The 16970-nt window shown below is 29.7% G+C and overlaps 1 protein-coding gene across 1 annotated transcript in view; it reads right to left on the bottom strand.

Annotated features, from left to right (window-relative positions):
- Positions 1 to 2514: 2514 nt before the first annotated feature.
- Positions 2515 to 16970, bottom strand: part of LOC117180612 (putative ferric-chelate reductase 1 homolog) — a 70489-nt gene continuing 56033 nt past the window's right edge. Inside the window, exons 4-12 of the mRNA XM_033373104.1 lie at positions 16278 to 16434; positions 13980 to 14177; positions 12412 to 12507; positions 11769 to 11925; positions 9854 to 10080; positions 8811 to 9051; positions 5785 to 5897; positions 5209 to 5322; positions 2515 to 3493 (exon numbers count right to left, since the gene is read on the bottom strand). Coding sequence (XP_033228995.1) covers positions 3347 to 3493; positions 5209 to 5322; positions 5785 to 5897; positions 8811 to 9051; positions 9854 to 10080; positions 11769 to 11925; positions 12412 to 12507; positions 13980 to 14177; positions 16278 to 16434 — 1450 coding nt within the window. The 3' untranslated portion in view covers positions 2515 to 3346. The remainder of the gene's footprint in view (positions 3494 to 5208; positions 5323 to 5784; positions 5898 to 8810; positions 9052 to 9853; positions 10081 to 11768; positions 11926 to 12411; positions 12508 to 13979; positions 14178 to 16277; positions 16435 to 16970) is intronic.

Here is a 16970-nt window from a genome sequence, read left to right on the forward strand (position 1 = left end):
ATACCCGTGAATATAAAACTAAAAAGATCTCGTATCTACAAAATTGCAGTCACGTCCGTAATATTTCGATTTCATCTGCAGTTTTAAAAACACAATCAAGGGGAACAACAAAACACAACAAGTGGTAAACTGGATCCTTAAACAAGCAGCAAAAGAGTTTACGAACGCTCGGTGGATTTTTCCACTCTTCATCGCTTTACAATATTATGCGATCTAAGTCGCGTTAAGATAAAATAAGTAATGCATGGAAAATACGTAACTTTTTTTTACAATAAAAAGTCCGCTCGCATCCATGAAACATTTCTTGAAAATAATAAACTTTCTTTTCGATCATTCTTATTGAGTTGAATTTTGATTGGGATATTTAAAAAGTTCACAATCACAAATTACACATTTAAGGCTTTGGATATATACGTTAAAAAATGAAGCGCGAAGAATAATTACGGAAAATTAATATTAATAATATTGAAAATTTGTAAATAGAAAACATAAAATATTACAAATATTTCATATAAATAAGGTATCATATATTCTTACATGAGAAATAATTTACAAAACTCTTAGTTAGTTATTTTATTATCAAATAACTTACGAATTTATTGAATAAAATTTTAGGAAATGTAGAAAATTGAAATAATCTATGAAAAAACGCAAAACTTGCAAGTATGAACTTTATTATTAACGTTGCATTATATTCCCATCAGCCCTTCTTGTTACTCCTGTGACAAGTAATTACGCTTTTATCGATAATTTCAATAAGCACAGTAATAACGCGTTTTCCAACTTCACCGCTTTATTGAAATTGGCACTCGCTACTTTGTACAAAAATATGATATACCCTTTTTCATATTTAACCAGTGTTGTAATTCATTTTTTCCCAATTTAAAACCAATTAAACATCCTTTTCTGAGGAAATATATAAGTACGGCAGTATGTTGAACATACTGCCGTACTTATTATAATTAAAAAGTTTTTAGATATTAGTTTAATCGAGAGTGTAACGCAGCATTTTAATCATTAAACTTTAAATTCACTTTTTACACGTTTTTTGTTCATTAAAATAATGTCAGTTTTAGTTTAGAAGTTGAGTAAACTTTAATAAAAAGCGCATGTTCTGAATATCAGCTTAAGGACAATTTTTACAAGGTCAGTTGAAAAAGCTGGCAAAAAATTCGTAGAAGTGTAAAATGTCGTTTCAGTCCAAAGATAAACGAAATACGTATAACTAACATAAAGTACGTGAATAATGTTTAATGGCTAGAAAAGAACTAAAGGGGTGTGATAAAGATTGTAAAAAATCTGCTTCGCAATCGTATCTTTCGCCTTCTCAAATCCCTGTTTACGATTTCCAGCGCCAAGAAAAAAGGAAAATAGGAAAAAAGTTAAAAGATATAAAAGTGAACCCCTGAAAGAATATTGTGCCCAATTAAAAGGTACTATTTCAATTCGAATGAAGCAATGACAAATCCTGCTTCTCGTCGTTTCTCACTTACCTTACTCTCCCTCATATACCCTTTTCTCACCTCTTCCTCTTATATTCCCCTCCCGGCTTCTTTCCCCTTACATTTCCTTACCCTTACAAGTTCTCTACCCCTGTCCTCTTCTCACAGTACTTCCTCATCCCTGTCACTCACCCTACCTCCATCCCCTGAATTTCATCTCCCATATACCTTCCGTCCACAATTAGCTACAAATATTCTCCTCTCCCTCTCACTGATCCTTCATCTCTCTTTCCCCCATCCCTTATACTCACCCAATCCATCTGCTTAGTATTATTTCCTCTATCTATATGAATTTCATCTGAACTCTCGTCCCTACCTTTCATCCCACTCCTTCCTCATCCATAAAACTCACCCACACCTTCTATCCCTTCCTCCCCCTCCCCATAACAATTCCTCTAGCCCTTCTCTAACCATGACACTCAAACAATATTTCCCCTCCGCTATATTTTTCCTTTCTATATGCTATGCTCTAAACTAATTCCCCTACCTTTATCATCCTCTCAAACCTTCCGCTCAACTTAATTTAAGCCCCTCTCTCCCTTCCTCATTCATTTAACTCATCAGAACCTTCCATCTCCTTAATTTCCTCTTCTATACAGAACATTAAATGTTTTAAATATTATGAGCGTTAAATTACGATTAAACGAACACCTAAACGAGCATAGGGCTACAATACGTTAAAAATTACTTTAATTATTTTCTTGATACAAATAGTGTGTAATAAATAGGCCAGGGTGTCTACATTAAAATATATGCAAATTCTACTAAAAATGTGTAATTTATTAATAATACCCTTAATCCTATTTTCAAACGCAATTAATAATTTATCATTTATTCTCGTCTATATTAATATTGTTGCAAAATAGTTTACGAGAAACCATTTTGCATCCACTGTGATTATGGCTTTAGGAATCTCAATGTGATATTCTAGTATAACAATAAACAATGTATCTATAGGACTATATAAATAATTTAACTTAACCTAAACAGTGGGTTACAAAAGTTTTTTTTGTTTTAATCAAATTTTTAATTTGTTCATACGTTCGTGACAAACTATTTCCAAATTATTAAATATAAAATCTTTAAGAGTCTCTCGAGTATTCTGTATATACATAATTAAATAACATTATAAAATCTATTGCATACAAATCATATAATATTCGAGGCCATATAAGTAGAAAATTCGATAGGAGTGTATAAATGAAAAAGTGTGAGTCTAATACTGTATATGTCTTTCAAATATAACCCTCCACTCGAATTTAAGTACTATTAAATTAAAAGCGATAAAAATATATCATAATTAGTTAAATATTACTTAAAAATAATTATAAGAATTTCTCAAATTGTGTGTTTTTTTAACAAAACTCCTATCAACAATATAAACTATAATATCAATGAAAGTTTCAGAATACTTCTTTTACGACACCAGGCGTGACGAAAACTTTACGATATTTATTTTTAAGTACGAATCTTAACTAATGCACATTCGTTATACTTTTTATTTGAATTTAAATATTATTCTGTAAAATTTTAAGGCTACCTTCGAATCAGTCTAGCGTGAAACCAGATTTTTTGCAACCAAGGAAAAAGACGTATAACGATTTCAAGGCAAACTTTGGCGACTCAGTAAATTTAATGGATGGAGAATATAATTACTTCATTTTACAATTTTTAATTTTCAGGAAGAAATTCATTTAGAAAATAAACAATATATCTTGACAATCAAGATTACAGAAAATCTCAGAAGAATGATTTGTCAAAATTAGATATAATATCGTTATAGATATTTCCTGGAGGCAAAATAGGATAGTTAGGTTGCTTTCTTTTGATTTGACAAAATAATTTTACATTTTACCCATCCAGGTGTTCCACGAATTCTTTCGTATCGTATCCTCGATCGGCGCCAGGACGACTATTACTATGAGCACCGCTGCGAAGATGGCAATTACGACGAAGTAGATACCAAAGACCAACTTCCGGAGTCCCGAATGCTGCAGACAGAAATGAAGGAAAGGTAAGTCAGACAAAATGGAATATCGATTAACTATTCTATTCAAGCTAAAGTCTCGAGAATTGCTATTTTTAAATTCTAAATTTTTAAATTATATTTAAGATTCTTATTTAATTTTAAATCAAATTAATATGATTTCTTGTTGAGCCTAGTATTTAAAATTTTGTAGTTATTTGGCATGGATATATTCTTTAAAAGAAATCGGTCCTCTATTTGGAATTAATATAAAGCAGTTTTTAATCGTTTCTTCTTATGGAGGAATCCCTTTCAATATCTACTAACCCTTTGAAATCTTTAAATTTATGAAATATGTATGAACTCTTATATTTCTGGAAGTCCTCTTGAATTAAAAAAATATTATTCTGAAATTTATTTTTTTATTATGGACTATCAATTCCTCTTGAATAAGTTCAATCAAAATATTATCTTAATCTTCAAATTTTTAAGAATATATACTTTTTAAATTTGGAATCATCAATTTAAGTAACTTCAAGTTTCTGCAAACTTCTTTTTTATTATTACAAAAATATTTTTAATTACAAAAATTACAATAATTTGCAAAAACTATAACAAAGAGCTCATTTTTAACGTCCACAATTGCAGAGTTTTCAATTGTAACTTTTCAACATGAGACCTTTGATTTTTAAATAGAAAATTATGCAAGTTTTAAGTTTTACACTTAAAAATTCTGTAATTTTGGCGATTTTCATTAAAAATTCCTTCAATTCGGAAGATTGTGAATTGAAAACTCGATTTTTCATTTTCAAAATCATAAAAATTTTAGAACCTTTATTCATAATTCTTTAAAATTGAAGAATTTCCAATTTTATATCTTTAAAATTGATGAACTTGAAATTTAAAATCGTTGATATTGAAGAATTTTCAATTGTAAATCTTCATAATTGAAGTAGTCGAAAAAAAGTTCCAAAATTATATACCTTTAAATATAAATCTTGAAAATTGAGTAATTTGCAATTCTATATTTTTTAAATTCAAGAAGAACTTTTAATTTGGAAAATGTACAATTTAAAATTCTGTAATTTTAATTATTCATTTGAGAAATTTCTTAAATTTGGAAGATTTTAAATGAAAACGTTGACTTTTGATGGACCTACTTTAAAAAGATATTAAAATTTTCGTGATTATGACTATAAATATTTTTAACTAGGCATGTTGGCAAATTTGCAATTTCAAACATTTTAAAAATGCACCAGTTTCGAAAATGCAAAACACAAGTAAAACTCATAATGTCAGAATGTCTTTTAAGAACATCTTATTACGATATCAAAGTAACATATTACTGAAAACCGATTAAGATTGAAATGAAATTAAAGTATTATGAAGAATTGTTTTAATATTCATTTAATTTCTTTATTATTAATGACATTTTATGACATTCCTTCAAATGAGAGAATGTAGCTATTATTAAATAATTCCTTAAGTATAATTAAGTCTAGTGGATGACTTAAAATTTTTCTTAATATTATCTAATATTTTTCAATTTCGATCAAGTAACATACTGTTCAAGAAAACTAATTGAATAGTTTACAAAAAATGAATTTAAAAAGTAGAAGTAAAGGAAAAGCTATTATAAAAAATTTAGTATACGAAATAATAATAAATGTGTAATAAATTGTAAAAATATCATGAAGAATTTTTTATTAAATATGTATTATGAATGCAAGTAATACTTACAGGTGCATCTCGCCTTACATCGGGATGTGACATTGGACCTCGAGAATGCATGTCCTTCATGGGAAAGGAATTCACTCTCTGACTCCCTTGCCTGTCCGAGATACATCCAGTAAACTGAAAAAGGAAATAAAAGAAACTCGCGTCATGGTAACGTCGCGTGAACGATTCCTGTAATATTTAAATCTCTTCAGTTCTAGCTTCTCTGATTTTTCCCTCCCAGAGCACGTAGATGCCACATATATCACTCTAAACACAAGAACGTATTCAAAATTTATGCACCCAACCTAGCAAAACAAGCTTATCAGCATTTCCCCCATAAGAGTTTATTCAAACACAAGCACACCCTAAAGTTTATGCGTATTAGCAACTTTCGTAAGATAAAATAATTAAATAATTAATTTGAGTAAATAGATAAATTCATGGGCTTTAGATCGTAAGGTCAGAAGTAAAGGCATGATGATGTTTGCCCTCGAAATAAAATATATTAATCAAATTCAAAGAAAGAACGCAGATTTGTCACCGCCTATAATCTGGTAACATCTTAATTCGCCTTCAATAGTTTTTAAATTTCCTTACCGTAAGGAAGAGATGAGTCACAACGTGGAAAACCACATAAGCGACGACCACCCAAATCATCCATTCTGGCGTCAAATCTTTTCTTATTCCGATTGCGTAGAAAATAGTGACAACTGAAATAGAAATTAAAACATTTTAATTATGAAATAAAAATTGTTCGTACAAACTCTCATTGTAATGTCCTAAGAAATTATGGCGTTGTCCATATATTTATTCAAAACTAACCAAATGCAAAGTCTCACAATTTAGTTTAACGTTTCGATCGTTCTTTGACGGTCTTCATCAGAAAGACAATATAGAGGCTATACATGTGACCTTTTGTTTGTAAAAAGTGTTGTAGTGTCTATTGTTAAAAATGCCAGTAGGTGAAAAAATAACCGAATTTCTATTAGGTTAAAATATGTATTAAAAAGTTAAATTAATAATTTTGACTCCATCTACCGGATGAATACAATTAAAAATTATTAAAAACACATTGCATGTCAAAATGGTGTATATATCCATGAAATCTGCAGACTGTTATGTCCACAGATTGTTGTGCCACATGAGCTTAGAAGTCTACAAATGATTATGAATGTAATCCACATCCTATTTCCAATTAGACGATTTACACTTTTTCGTGAAATAAAATTGTTGTGAAAAAATTTAACAAAATCATAGATGCAAACATCTAAAGGCAATTTAAAAAAATTAGATTTAAACAAAATTAATTTAGATTATTGTAAAAGAGAAAATACAATTTTATACTTGTCAAAAAATGTTTTGGAAATAACAATACTACCCTACTCGCCCGGAGTTCGGATCCAACTTTCTCAATAATGCCGCGCGAAGGTCAGGGATCATCTATAAACTACGTTACCTATTTTTTTCAATTTTTAATACGCCCCCCCCCCCGCCCCTCCCACCCTCGTTAACAGTCGTTGATATGGTTATGAACCACCCCCTTCCACACGGAAAGTAACATAGCCTTTCGGAAGAAACCCGATTTTATGTTTAAACTCATTTTTTGTAACTATAGCGAGGCCAGTTGCCAATATGCCTATACTGTCTACGTGACAGTGTGGTAAATTATAAACTTCTATAATGAATCAACAATTTAAATAAAAAAATTATTTCCAGTATAAATAGTTCAACTTTTCATTAAAATAAAAAATAAATTGTAAATTAAAAAAAAAACGAATTTTCTACCAAGCAATTGATTTTCTTAAACTAAATGATTTTTTATACAATTCCGTTGAATTATCAAATAAAAAATATGAAATTTTGATAAGAAAAATTTAATTTCATACCAAAAAAGACGAATTACCAACAAAAAACAAGAACTCTCCATCCAAAAGTTTGACACTCAACTAAACTAGATTAGTTTTAAGCATTTTTGAGGAAGCAGTTCAACTTTGAAACTCAGATCTTCAATTTTTAAACAAAAAGCTTAATTTTGAAACAAAAATTTTATTTTTTACCAAAAAAAAACTATTTTTTAACAAAATTCAAACATTCATAATCAAAAAGTTGAATCTTAAACTAAAAAAATTAATTTATTACCAAACATGACGATTTTTCAATAAACTCAAGAATTCTCAACCAAAAAATTGAATTTTCAGGAAAGAAAAAAAATGTATTTTTTATTTTTTAAGAAAGTAATTTAACTTGAAAACCCAGTTGTTATAATTTTAACCAGAAAGATGAATTTTCAAACAAAAAAATTAATTTTGTACCGAAAACAACGACTTTTGAACAAAATTCAAGAATTCTCGACCAACAGGTGAAATTTTCAACTAAAAAACATGAATTTGAAATACAAAGAGTAATTTGTTACCAAAAAGGATAAATTTTCAATAAAATTCCAGAGTTCTCAGCCGAAAAGTTAAATTTTTATGAAAGAAAGAATTTCTTTTAATTTTTAAGAAAGTAGTTCAATTTTAAAACCTAGTGATTTAATTTTTAACAAAAAAAAAAGAAATTTTTTAACAAAATTCAAGAATTATAAATCAAAAATTCAAAGTTTCAACTAAAAAAGGTGAACTTTCAAACTAAAGGATTAATTTACTACGAAAAATGATGAATTTTCCATAAATTTCAAGAATTCTGAACAAAAAAGTTGAAGTTTCAACTAAAAAGAGGAATTTGTAACCAAAATACCTAGTGAGCACAAATTTTGGCGACGTCTTTGCGAGATCGTTACGACATGTTTACGACAACTTTACGACATCCTATGTCCATGTCTTTAAGGTGTCTTTACGATATCGTAAAGATATCGTATGATCGGACGATGTCTTTACGATATCGTAAAGATACCGTAACGACATGGACATAGGATGACGTAAAGTTGTCGTAAAGATGCGCTAAAGATGTCGCAAAGGCATCGCCAAATTCTGTTCCCAGTGAGTATTACTTTACTACGAAAAGAGACCAATTTTTGATCAAATTCAAGAGTTCTGAACCAAAAAGTTGAATTTTCAACTAAAAACATAAATTTTTAGACGAAAAGATTAAGTTTGTACCAAAAACATTATTAATTATCTGGAAACGTATGAAAAACGTTACCTCTACTCATTACCAACCTAGGTTTTGTGAGATAACCCCCCTAAAGTGGTAACGTAGTTTTTGGACGATCCTTTATCGGAATTTACACTTTTACGCCTAAACGAGGCATTAATGTCAGCGCGGCACTATTGAGAAAGGGCTTCCGAAATTCGTACGCGCTCGAGAGCGTGACAGTGGCGGGGGAACCCCATTTTGAGAAAAGTCATTCCCCTAAAAGCCCGACTGCGGTAATATTCAGAAGGTCGACTCTAATTAAAAAATACTTTGAATACCTCTATAACAAACAGTAAATTAATATTGATTAAAACTATTTTTTTCTTGATTCGGAAATTTTAAATTACTGTCAATTTTGTAATGTTTGTAATTTCCTATTTCAAAAATGTTATCATCAGGAAAACTATTTTATTCCTATCCTATCTTTATTAAGTCGGAATCGTGATTGTATTTTTGAATATTTGTTATTGAAATAAAAGTAGACTTACTTGCACAAATATGAGCAGCATTTCCAACAAACCAGTGGAGCCAATTGAAAAGGGGCCTCTTTTGTGCACCAGGATGGGGCCTGAAGGCCGCCATGAATGGTTGAATGAAACACAAAATTGTTGTTGCTAAACCTATTGAAGCATGTTCTGTGTTACTACTCCACCTTCCCAGTTGGATGAAAATCACGATAAACGAGGCAAGTGTCATCAGCCAAGTCAGTACCATGAAAAATCGATGCCACTGTCAAGAAAAATGCTGAATGATTATTTCCAAATCCAAAAAATCATTAGTTACATGTATTTCCTATCTGGTTGATTGTTTAAAAACATCACATGACGGTATCGATTATTTTGAGCATCCCTTCCTTCGAAAACTAAATGGCACAGCAGGGCAATATTTAAAAATTGCATATTTTGAATGGAATTGTAATATTTTTATTAGAAATTCAACATTTATTTATTTAAGCTTATTTTGGCATTTGCACCCGCCTATCACCGATACCACCACCCTCGTTTATCACGAAAATCTGCAATAATTAAATATACATAAAAATATTTCTAGAAAATATGAAAAGTGGAATATCAGAGAAGAAAGGAAACCCACTATCAGAAAGCTGGAAATCGGTGAGCAGTGGCCAAAATATTTTTCTAATTAGTTTCCGGTGATATATATGTTACTATAATTAAACGGTTACTAGGTTGATGTCTTGTAGGAATTAATAATAATTTGTAAAGAAAAATATTATTCGACACGCAAAGGTCCTTACGGACGAATGCTCACTGCTTACCTTTTGGCATCATGTCTTGTATCGAAATATACTATTTATTTTTCTCAACTAAATAATATTTTTTTCCATATTTTTTTTCTCATCACGATATTATGTTTCGAAAGTATTTCAAAGCTTCTATTCTTTGAATTATTGAGTTTGGTCTCGCAGAAGAATGGAATTTTTTCGTTTATTTTTCTCGATTACGAGTACTGGCCTGAGGAAGAACTGTGAGGTACTAGTTTATACTTTAGCCTTAAACATAAGGATACTTACGACGAACCAGTGGTCCTTTCCACAGAGCTGAGAGCCAACCCACGTCTGTCTGTAATACCTCGCCAGAAGGATTCCAACTGAGGCTGTTCCAATCCAAGAAGCCAACATAAGAGCACCATGGATTCGATATAAAATGTCACTTGCTGCTTCTATTTTGCCAACGTCAGATAATAATATAGGTGCAGACGAGACCTCAGCAACCAGGTCATGACGTATGAGATTATTATCTACAAATTAAAATCATTATTAAAATTATTATCTTTTCATTTATTTAAATCCGCTTAGTCGTTATTTAACTGCAACTAGTGTCCTTTTAGGTAACTATTTTTAATATTTATATTGTTGAGTTACAAGTAGAGCTTTTTATTATCAATTATATTATTGTATTATTGTACTCTGAAATGTGGTGAAATATAGTTAGGGGACAAAAATTCTTTTTGACATTATTTCCAAATTAAAATTATTTCTTGAAAAAAAGATCCTACTCCTTCTTCACTCCATTGGGAATCGAACCACAAAACTTCTGATTCATTTAAAAAAAAGACATTATTTCCATTCATTATTCATAAGTAAAAGTGACAAGCAATTAATTACCAAGTCTATGAAAAATTTTAACAATTTTTTTATCGCGTTTTAAATATATTAGTTACTTTCTTTTCAAATAGTGTGACCAATTCTGCGTGAATCTACAATCACTAAATCATATTTTGTGGTACAAGTATATTTAACCGGAGTGATCCTCAAATAAATGTTCATCTCTCATTAATTAACACAAAGTAAATCATAACCTTATAAAGATGTCCCACCAAAGTCAACCTTTTTACTAGATTCAGTAGAAAGGGAAGTTCATGAGCAGGCGTAAAGTTAAAATTGTTTTCAACCTTTACAAATAAATTAAAGCTTCTTAAAACTAACTCAAATTAAGCGAAACCCTTTCTATTGATCCAAAGTTAAGATAAGGACTTTTTAAAAATGTTCCACCAACATCGGCCTTTTTTACTGGATTGGATTTTTTCGATATTTAGAAGATAAGGAATGTAATGGTTAGACTTCGACTATATAATCTCTTTGTAATGTTTAGAAAGGAATTAAATCTAAAGAAAAGAAACTGAAATAAATATGGGACCATCTTTAGTCTATTCAGAATTAAAATCCGATCAAAACCAAATTTTTTACTGGATTCAGTAAAAAAAACATTTCGAGTTTTAATAGATGAGTACGTTTATGACCTAGCTTTAAGTAAATAGTCTCTTTCTAATATTTACAAATGAATTAGAGCAATTGCACAATAATTTAAATAAGTATTGATCCATCCATAGAGAATCTAAAATTAATATGGTAACGTTCTAATGATATGCCAACAAAACAGCCTTTTCTACTGGATTCCCTATAAAAGCCTTTAGATTTTGAGTAGAAAAGGAAGTCTATGTCCAAAATATGGGTATATTCCTAAGACTGCAAGTCAAAATATTTTGTATTTTCAGCAAAATAGTACAATTTTTAACTAAAGAAAACAAATTATTAATTCAAAAGGAAGACTTTTGAACAAAATAATTAAATTTTCAACTAAATAGTACAATTTGTTACCAATAGAGCTAAATTATGAACCAAAAATATATTAGTATACTTTTCAATTAAAAATATTTCACTTTCAGCAATTTTCTATCGAAAAAGAAGAATTTTCAGTAAAAATGTTGAATTTTCGAACCAAAGAGAAGAATTCTGAACGAAAAACATAATATTGGACTTTTAAATTATGACATATTATCTTTCAACCAAAAATAGTTGGATTTTCTTATTGGGTTCTATAATTAGGTTCTCATTTAAGCGAAGAGTAGTAAAAAAGGAGATTTTCGATATTTATAATAAATATGCATTTTAATATCAAATAAATAAAAATCTTTTTTTAACTTACTCGAGGCCTTTGTTCCAGCTGCCAAAAGAAGGGTGTAGGGCGTGCGTACAAGGTCAAAAGTTTGTTGCATAACACTGGTTACTTTTTCCCTTGAAAATTTGCAGGAAATCGTGTTATCCCGTATAGAGCTTGATTCCATTTGGACTGTTCCTTCAGGCTAGAAAAAAATTCTTTGAATGTAAGCTGGTTTTATATCTATTTCCAAATGAAAATTATTTTTTGATTACTTTTTTTAAATAAATTATTATTGCCAGGATCTATATTGAAAATTGAATACAAAAATCAATTCTCCTTTCACTCTCATATTATTTTTATGTGGCATGACATGCCGTTTTAATTGAAATTTCATAAGCAGTTCAGGTTTAATAAGTTCTCATTTCATTATCGAGAAGCACATTCCAGGATTCCATTTAAAGTCAGGAGTATTTTGACGCAAGAATAGACTTCCATTCGTAAATTGAATAACAATCCGAACTGCTCTTGAATCGGAATAAAAATTAATTAGAATATGTACCAAGACAGTAATTGCCACAGAAATCTCATTTAAGCTGCTAATAAATCTTGGAAAACAATAAAACTTTATTCCAAAATAATTATATCAATTTTTGCATGAAATAAATACACTTTTTCACAATTTTCTCACCGTGGAAATACGCTTATTATTTTTTCCAAAATTCCAGGACATGTAGAGACCAACTTGACCTCCTTCATCAACACACTCGACCACACTATCTTCTCCCTATAATAATAATTTTTAAAAGTATTCAGAAAATAAGAATTAAATGTTCAATTTCTATTTTGTGATATATTAATAGAGCATAGTAAAAATGACAAAATTAAACAAATATTTTGAGATTAGATAGAAAAGGTTGTGGGTGAGTATCTGAAAATAATTTGAAAATAGCATGAAATTAGGGGCCGTCCATAAAAGACGTCAGCAGTTGGGGGGCCGGGGGGCGGCAAAAATCTGACGAAAGTGGACAAGAGAAGGGGGGGTGGTCAATTAATTTTCGGACGTCCAATTTTTAAAATTCATTAATTTTCACGTAACGAGTTACATTTATTAAAATTCCTCTATCTGATGATATATACGCGATTTCGAATTCTCCCACGATGATTCAGGCGACTGCAACGCCATCCAGCGATTCCTGGGAAGACCATCATCTGGTACTACCAGATGGTGATGATGAAAAAAAAAAAGTAAAAATATGCAAAAAGAGTGAGGGTTCCTGCGTTTGGGACGTCCTTTAATGGGGGAGGTTTCTGGAAATCGGACAAAAGCGGACAAGCAGGAGGGGAGAGTCTAAAATTTCAGAAATATTGCGGACGTTAACGGCATCTTTTCTCGTTTTTAATTTTAAAAAATTTTTTAATTCCCGGGTCCTAAAAAGTAATATTGCCAATATATGTACTATTTTGAATCAATGTTAATATTTTCAAGGTTTTATATAGGATTTTTTTAGCATTACCCAGTAATTATTTTACAGCACAATAGTTAAAGTTGTAGTGACAAAAGAGGATTTAATTTGTTCCAGCATATGGAGTTATTAAAATATTCTTTTTTATCTATATATTTGAATATTGCTTTCTCTGAATAACAGCAATAATAATTTTCATTCAAAAACATTTTTAAGCTGTTTCTATTTGCACTGAACAAATCCGGTTATTTTTACCAAAATTTCAAAACAAATAATCCCCTTTCCAGTCCCAAGAGTTTACCGAAAAAATCCGATTATTCGTACCGAAATTATTGTACAGGTAGGCACGGTCTTTTTTTAATGTACAATTTTCGCAGTGGTTGATTTCTATAAAAAATTTTACCTAAAAAATCCCTGTAACTTTGTGACTAATAGCAACATTTTTTTAATTTTCAGAATTTTAAAATTCAAAAACCCAAAAGAAAATATTGATTGATTAAAATTTTTTGATTATTCTCCTTGATTGCCAAACCACAACATTCTTTTGTTCCCGTTCAAACTATTCAATTAATTTCAGAATTTGTACAGTCATCTTTCATGTAATATTGTAGATTACTTCTATTTATAATAATATGGCTAAAAATAAAAAGGGTTTAAATACATTTTTATTATCTAAAAAGTCAGACGGAATTAGGAAAACAGGTTCGGTTTAGTTTGTGTTGAGAAAAATGGTAAATTTGTTATGCATGATTCCTGTTATTGGACAGGAAAATAATACAATAAATTAAATTACCATTTCTCGGTCTTTTGACAGTCCAACCGCAACGTATTTTGCATCGCGTGCTTTCATTTCGAAGATGTAGCGTTCTCCACGAACTTCAACAGCTACAACTGCATCGCAGTTTTTCTGTGCATCACAACCACTTGGAGACCCAAAACAGTTTTTAATTGTTCCACAACCTTCGTAGAATGGATCCTGATCATATTCTATCTGAAAATAAAAACAAAATCCAGCATATTAATAAATAAATAAATTATATCATTATATTATTATTTTAATACAAATATAAATATAATTAATTGAGTTAAATATTATTATCTCGCTCTAATTAATTCAAGCAGAAACTAAAATAATATGCACTCTAAAACTAAAATGTATTAAATAAATATCTTCTATTGCCTAGAAAATATTTCGACTTACAGAAAATATTCTAAAATCGAAATACAATATTTAAATAATAATTAATGAAATACTTAATTTTGGGAAATTAAATAAAAGTATAAGTAATTTCGAAAACTGTGTGTACCCGCAAAAATAAATAAAAGAGAATTTAATTTTAATTTACCTTGAACATTTACTTTGATAATTTAGGAACAGTTTATACATATTTTTACATTAATTTGTAAAAGAGGCAATCATTGTCGTGAGACGAATCCCAAAAAATGAAATAGAGGTGGTGCACCCAAGTTGGAAAAATTTGAGAATCATCCTTCAACTTATCGTTAGATATGGTTCAAGAAGCAGACTTTATGGTACAGTGATCACGACGCAATCTTACGATTACCGCACCTCGCAATTTTGCATTCTATTTGTTTTAATATGAATTAACTTAATGGAATTAATTTAATAATAATAAACCCAAAAGAATTTAAATGAATTCAAAAAATGGTATGTGCTGAATGATGAATTCAAAAGACTTCAAAGGAATTGTTTAGAATTAAAGTTGATTTAAAATAATCCTACGAATTTAGAATGATTTAAGTTAATTCAAATGTGCCCACAGAATTAAATTTAATTCCATTTCTTTCACCAAAATTTAAATGAATTCAGAAAAATTCAAATGAATACGCAAAAACTCAATTAAAGTGAATTCAGAATAATTCCAAATATTTCAAGACAATGTAATGAACTCAAGAAAATTAAATTAAATACAAAAGAATTCTACTGAACTGAGAATTAAATTCACAGTTGCATTCGGCATAAGTTACAAATGGACAAAAGAAGTTACAAACTACAGGGATAAAAACTGTATGCGAACACACTTTATTCGTAGACTTGAGTCACCTAAATCTGTTAACAAAAAAGAAAACGAAAAAAACTTTTTTGAGATAAATCTGACCCAAAATTTACCTTTACTTTAATAAGTAATTGCACAGAAATAAATGACTTCAGAAATATGCATGATTATAATCAATATTGCTCAGGATCTTAGCTAATATTTCGGATTATATAGAATGCTTAAAATCGCATAAATAAATAATTCAAAAATAATTCCACACGTGTCGTTTGGTCAACACTTTAATAGAAAAAGTGGGTCGAGCAAGATTTTTTAAATTTAGATTCAGATTGGAAAAAGTGGAAATACGTATGTATTATAATTACTGATAAAAATATTAGGTAAGTCAAAAATTCAGTTTTATATAATATAATATAATTCTTTTTAACAACATTCAAAGAAAATATAGTTCTGAGTGTATGAAAAAGTAAAATTCTGATCAGTTTGCCCCACTTTAGGTGTAGCCTTGTTCGGGTAAAATGACATGGGTCACACATGGCTTTTAATGCTTTTGCAGATGATTACCCTAATTAGGGAAAACTGATCAGGGCCTTTCTAGTTTTATTCTCAGCAATAAACTGATTTCTACCATTTTAATAATTGTGCAGAATAAAGATTACTTGCTAATGATGTACACGAAGCACTTTTCCAAAATGAAAAAATCATTACATAAATAATATCCTATAATAATACAAATTTTCCAATTGAATTAATGAAATGCATAAATTATATCGTTATATATTAAGGAAATTTAACTTTCTGTGAAACTTTCTTTAATGTAGGTTTTTTAATTCACATTCGAATCAGGTTTCAAAGTGTATGCTCTTTATATACACTAGATTGACTGTACCGAAATTATTTTAAATTGGAAAAATCCTTGTTTGACGATTTTAAATTTCGAGAAACTTAAACAATAAAACAATTTTGGAATATTAAATTCGAAAGCTTCAATTGGTTTGCAAAAAAATTGAAAGCGCTTAGAGTGCAGCTTTTTAAAAGCTTATTTCTTCTAATATAGAAAAATTTTAACTCACATTAGACGAAGTCGGCCGATAATAAGGAGTAGTTGTAGTTCTTCGTGTCGTGATTTCAGGCGGAGGAGTATCGACGTCGATAGAAGATTTCAGGACAGTTATTCTCGGTGATTCGACTCCGACCCAATACACGGAATAGTCCTGAGCGAAGGTGGAACTGTGGACAAAAAAGGGAAAAAAGGCTTAAAGAAGTAATAAAAGAAAAAGAGCCTGTAAAAGTTAAATACGAGTAGGATAGGTAAAGTTGATTAGTAACATCTCTCGTTCAGAGTAAAAAAAATAATAATTTACAACACATAGAACGAACCCCAACCATAAAAAATTATCAATTTTTAATTAAAAATTATTTTCAATTGTCTTTCATCAACTTATTTCTGATTTAAATGTTGTGAAAAAATTGTATGAGAACTTAAAAAATGATTTTAAAAAATGATTATAAGTAGGCGGCACAAAACTAAAATAAAGAGTTTCGTGGCTTATTTAAATCTATTATTTCGAATCAGATACATCAGTCAATAACAAGCCCCTTTCCTTATTTCTTCATCTTAATCTATTATTTCAAGTGAAATATAACAGTCATTAAAAACTCCTCCTTTTTATCCCTTCCTCTTTGCCTGACTCACACCCATCCTCTTTCTCTCACGCAATCCTTTAGCACCCCTCCCACACCACATCGCTCACGCTCATACCACA

The sequence above is a fragment of the Belonocnema kinseyi genome, chromosome 9 (assembly GCF_010883055.1).
Source record: "Belonocnema kinseyi isolate 2016_QV_RU_SX_M_011 chromosome 9, B_treatae_v1, whole genome shotgun sequence".
Lineage (NCBI taxonomy): Eukaryota > Metazoa > Arthropoda > Insecta > Hymenoptera > Cynipidae > Belonocnema > Belonocnema kinseyi.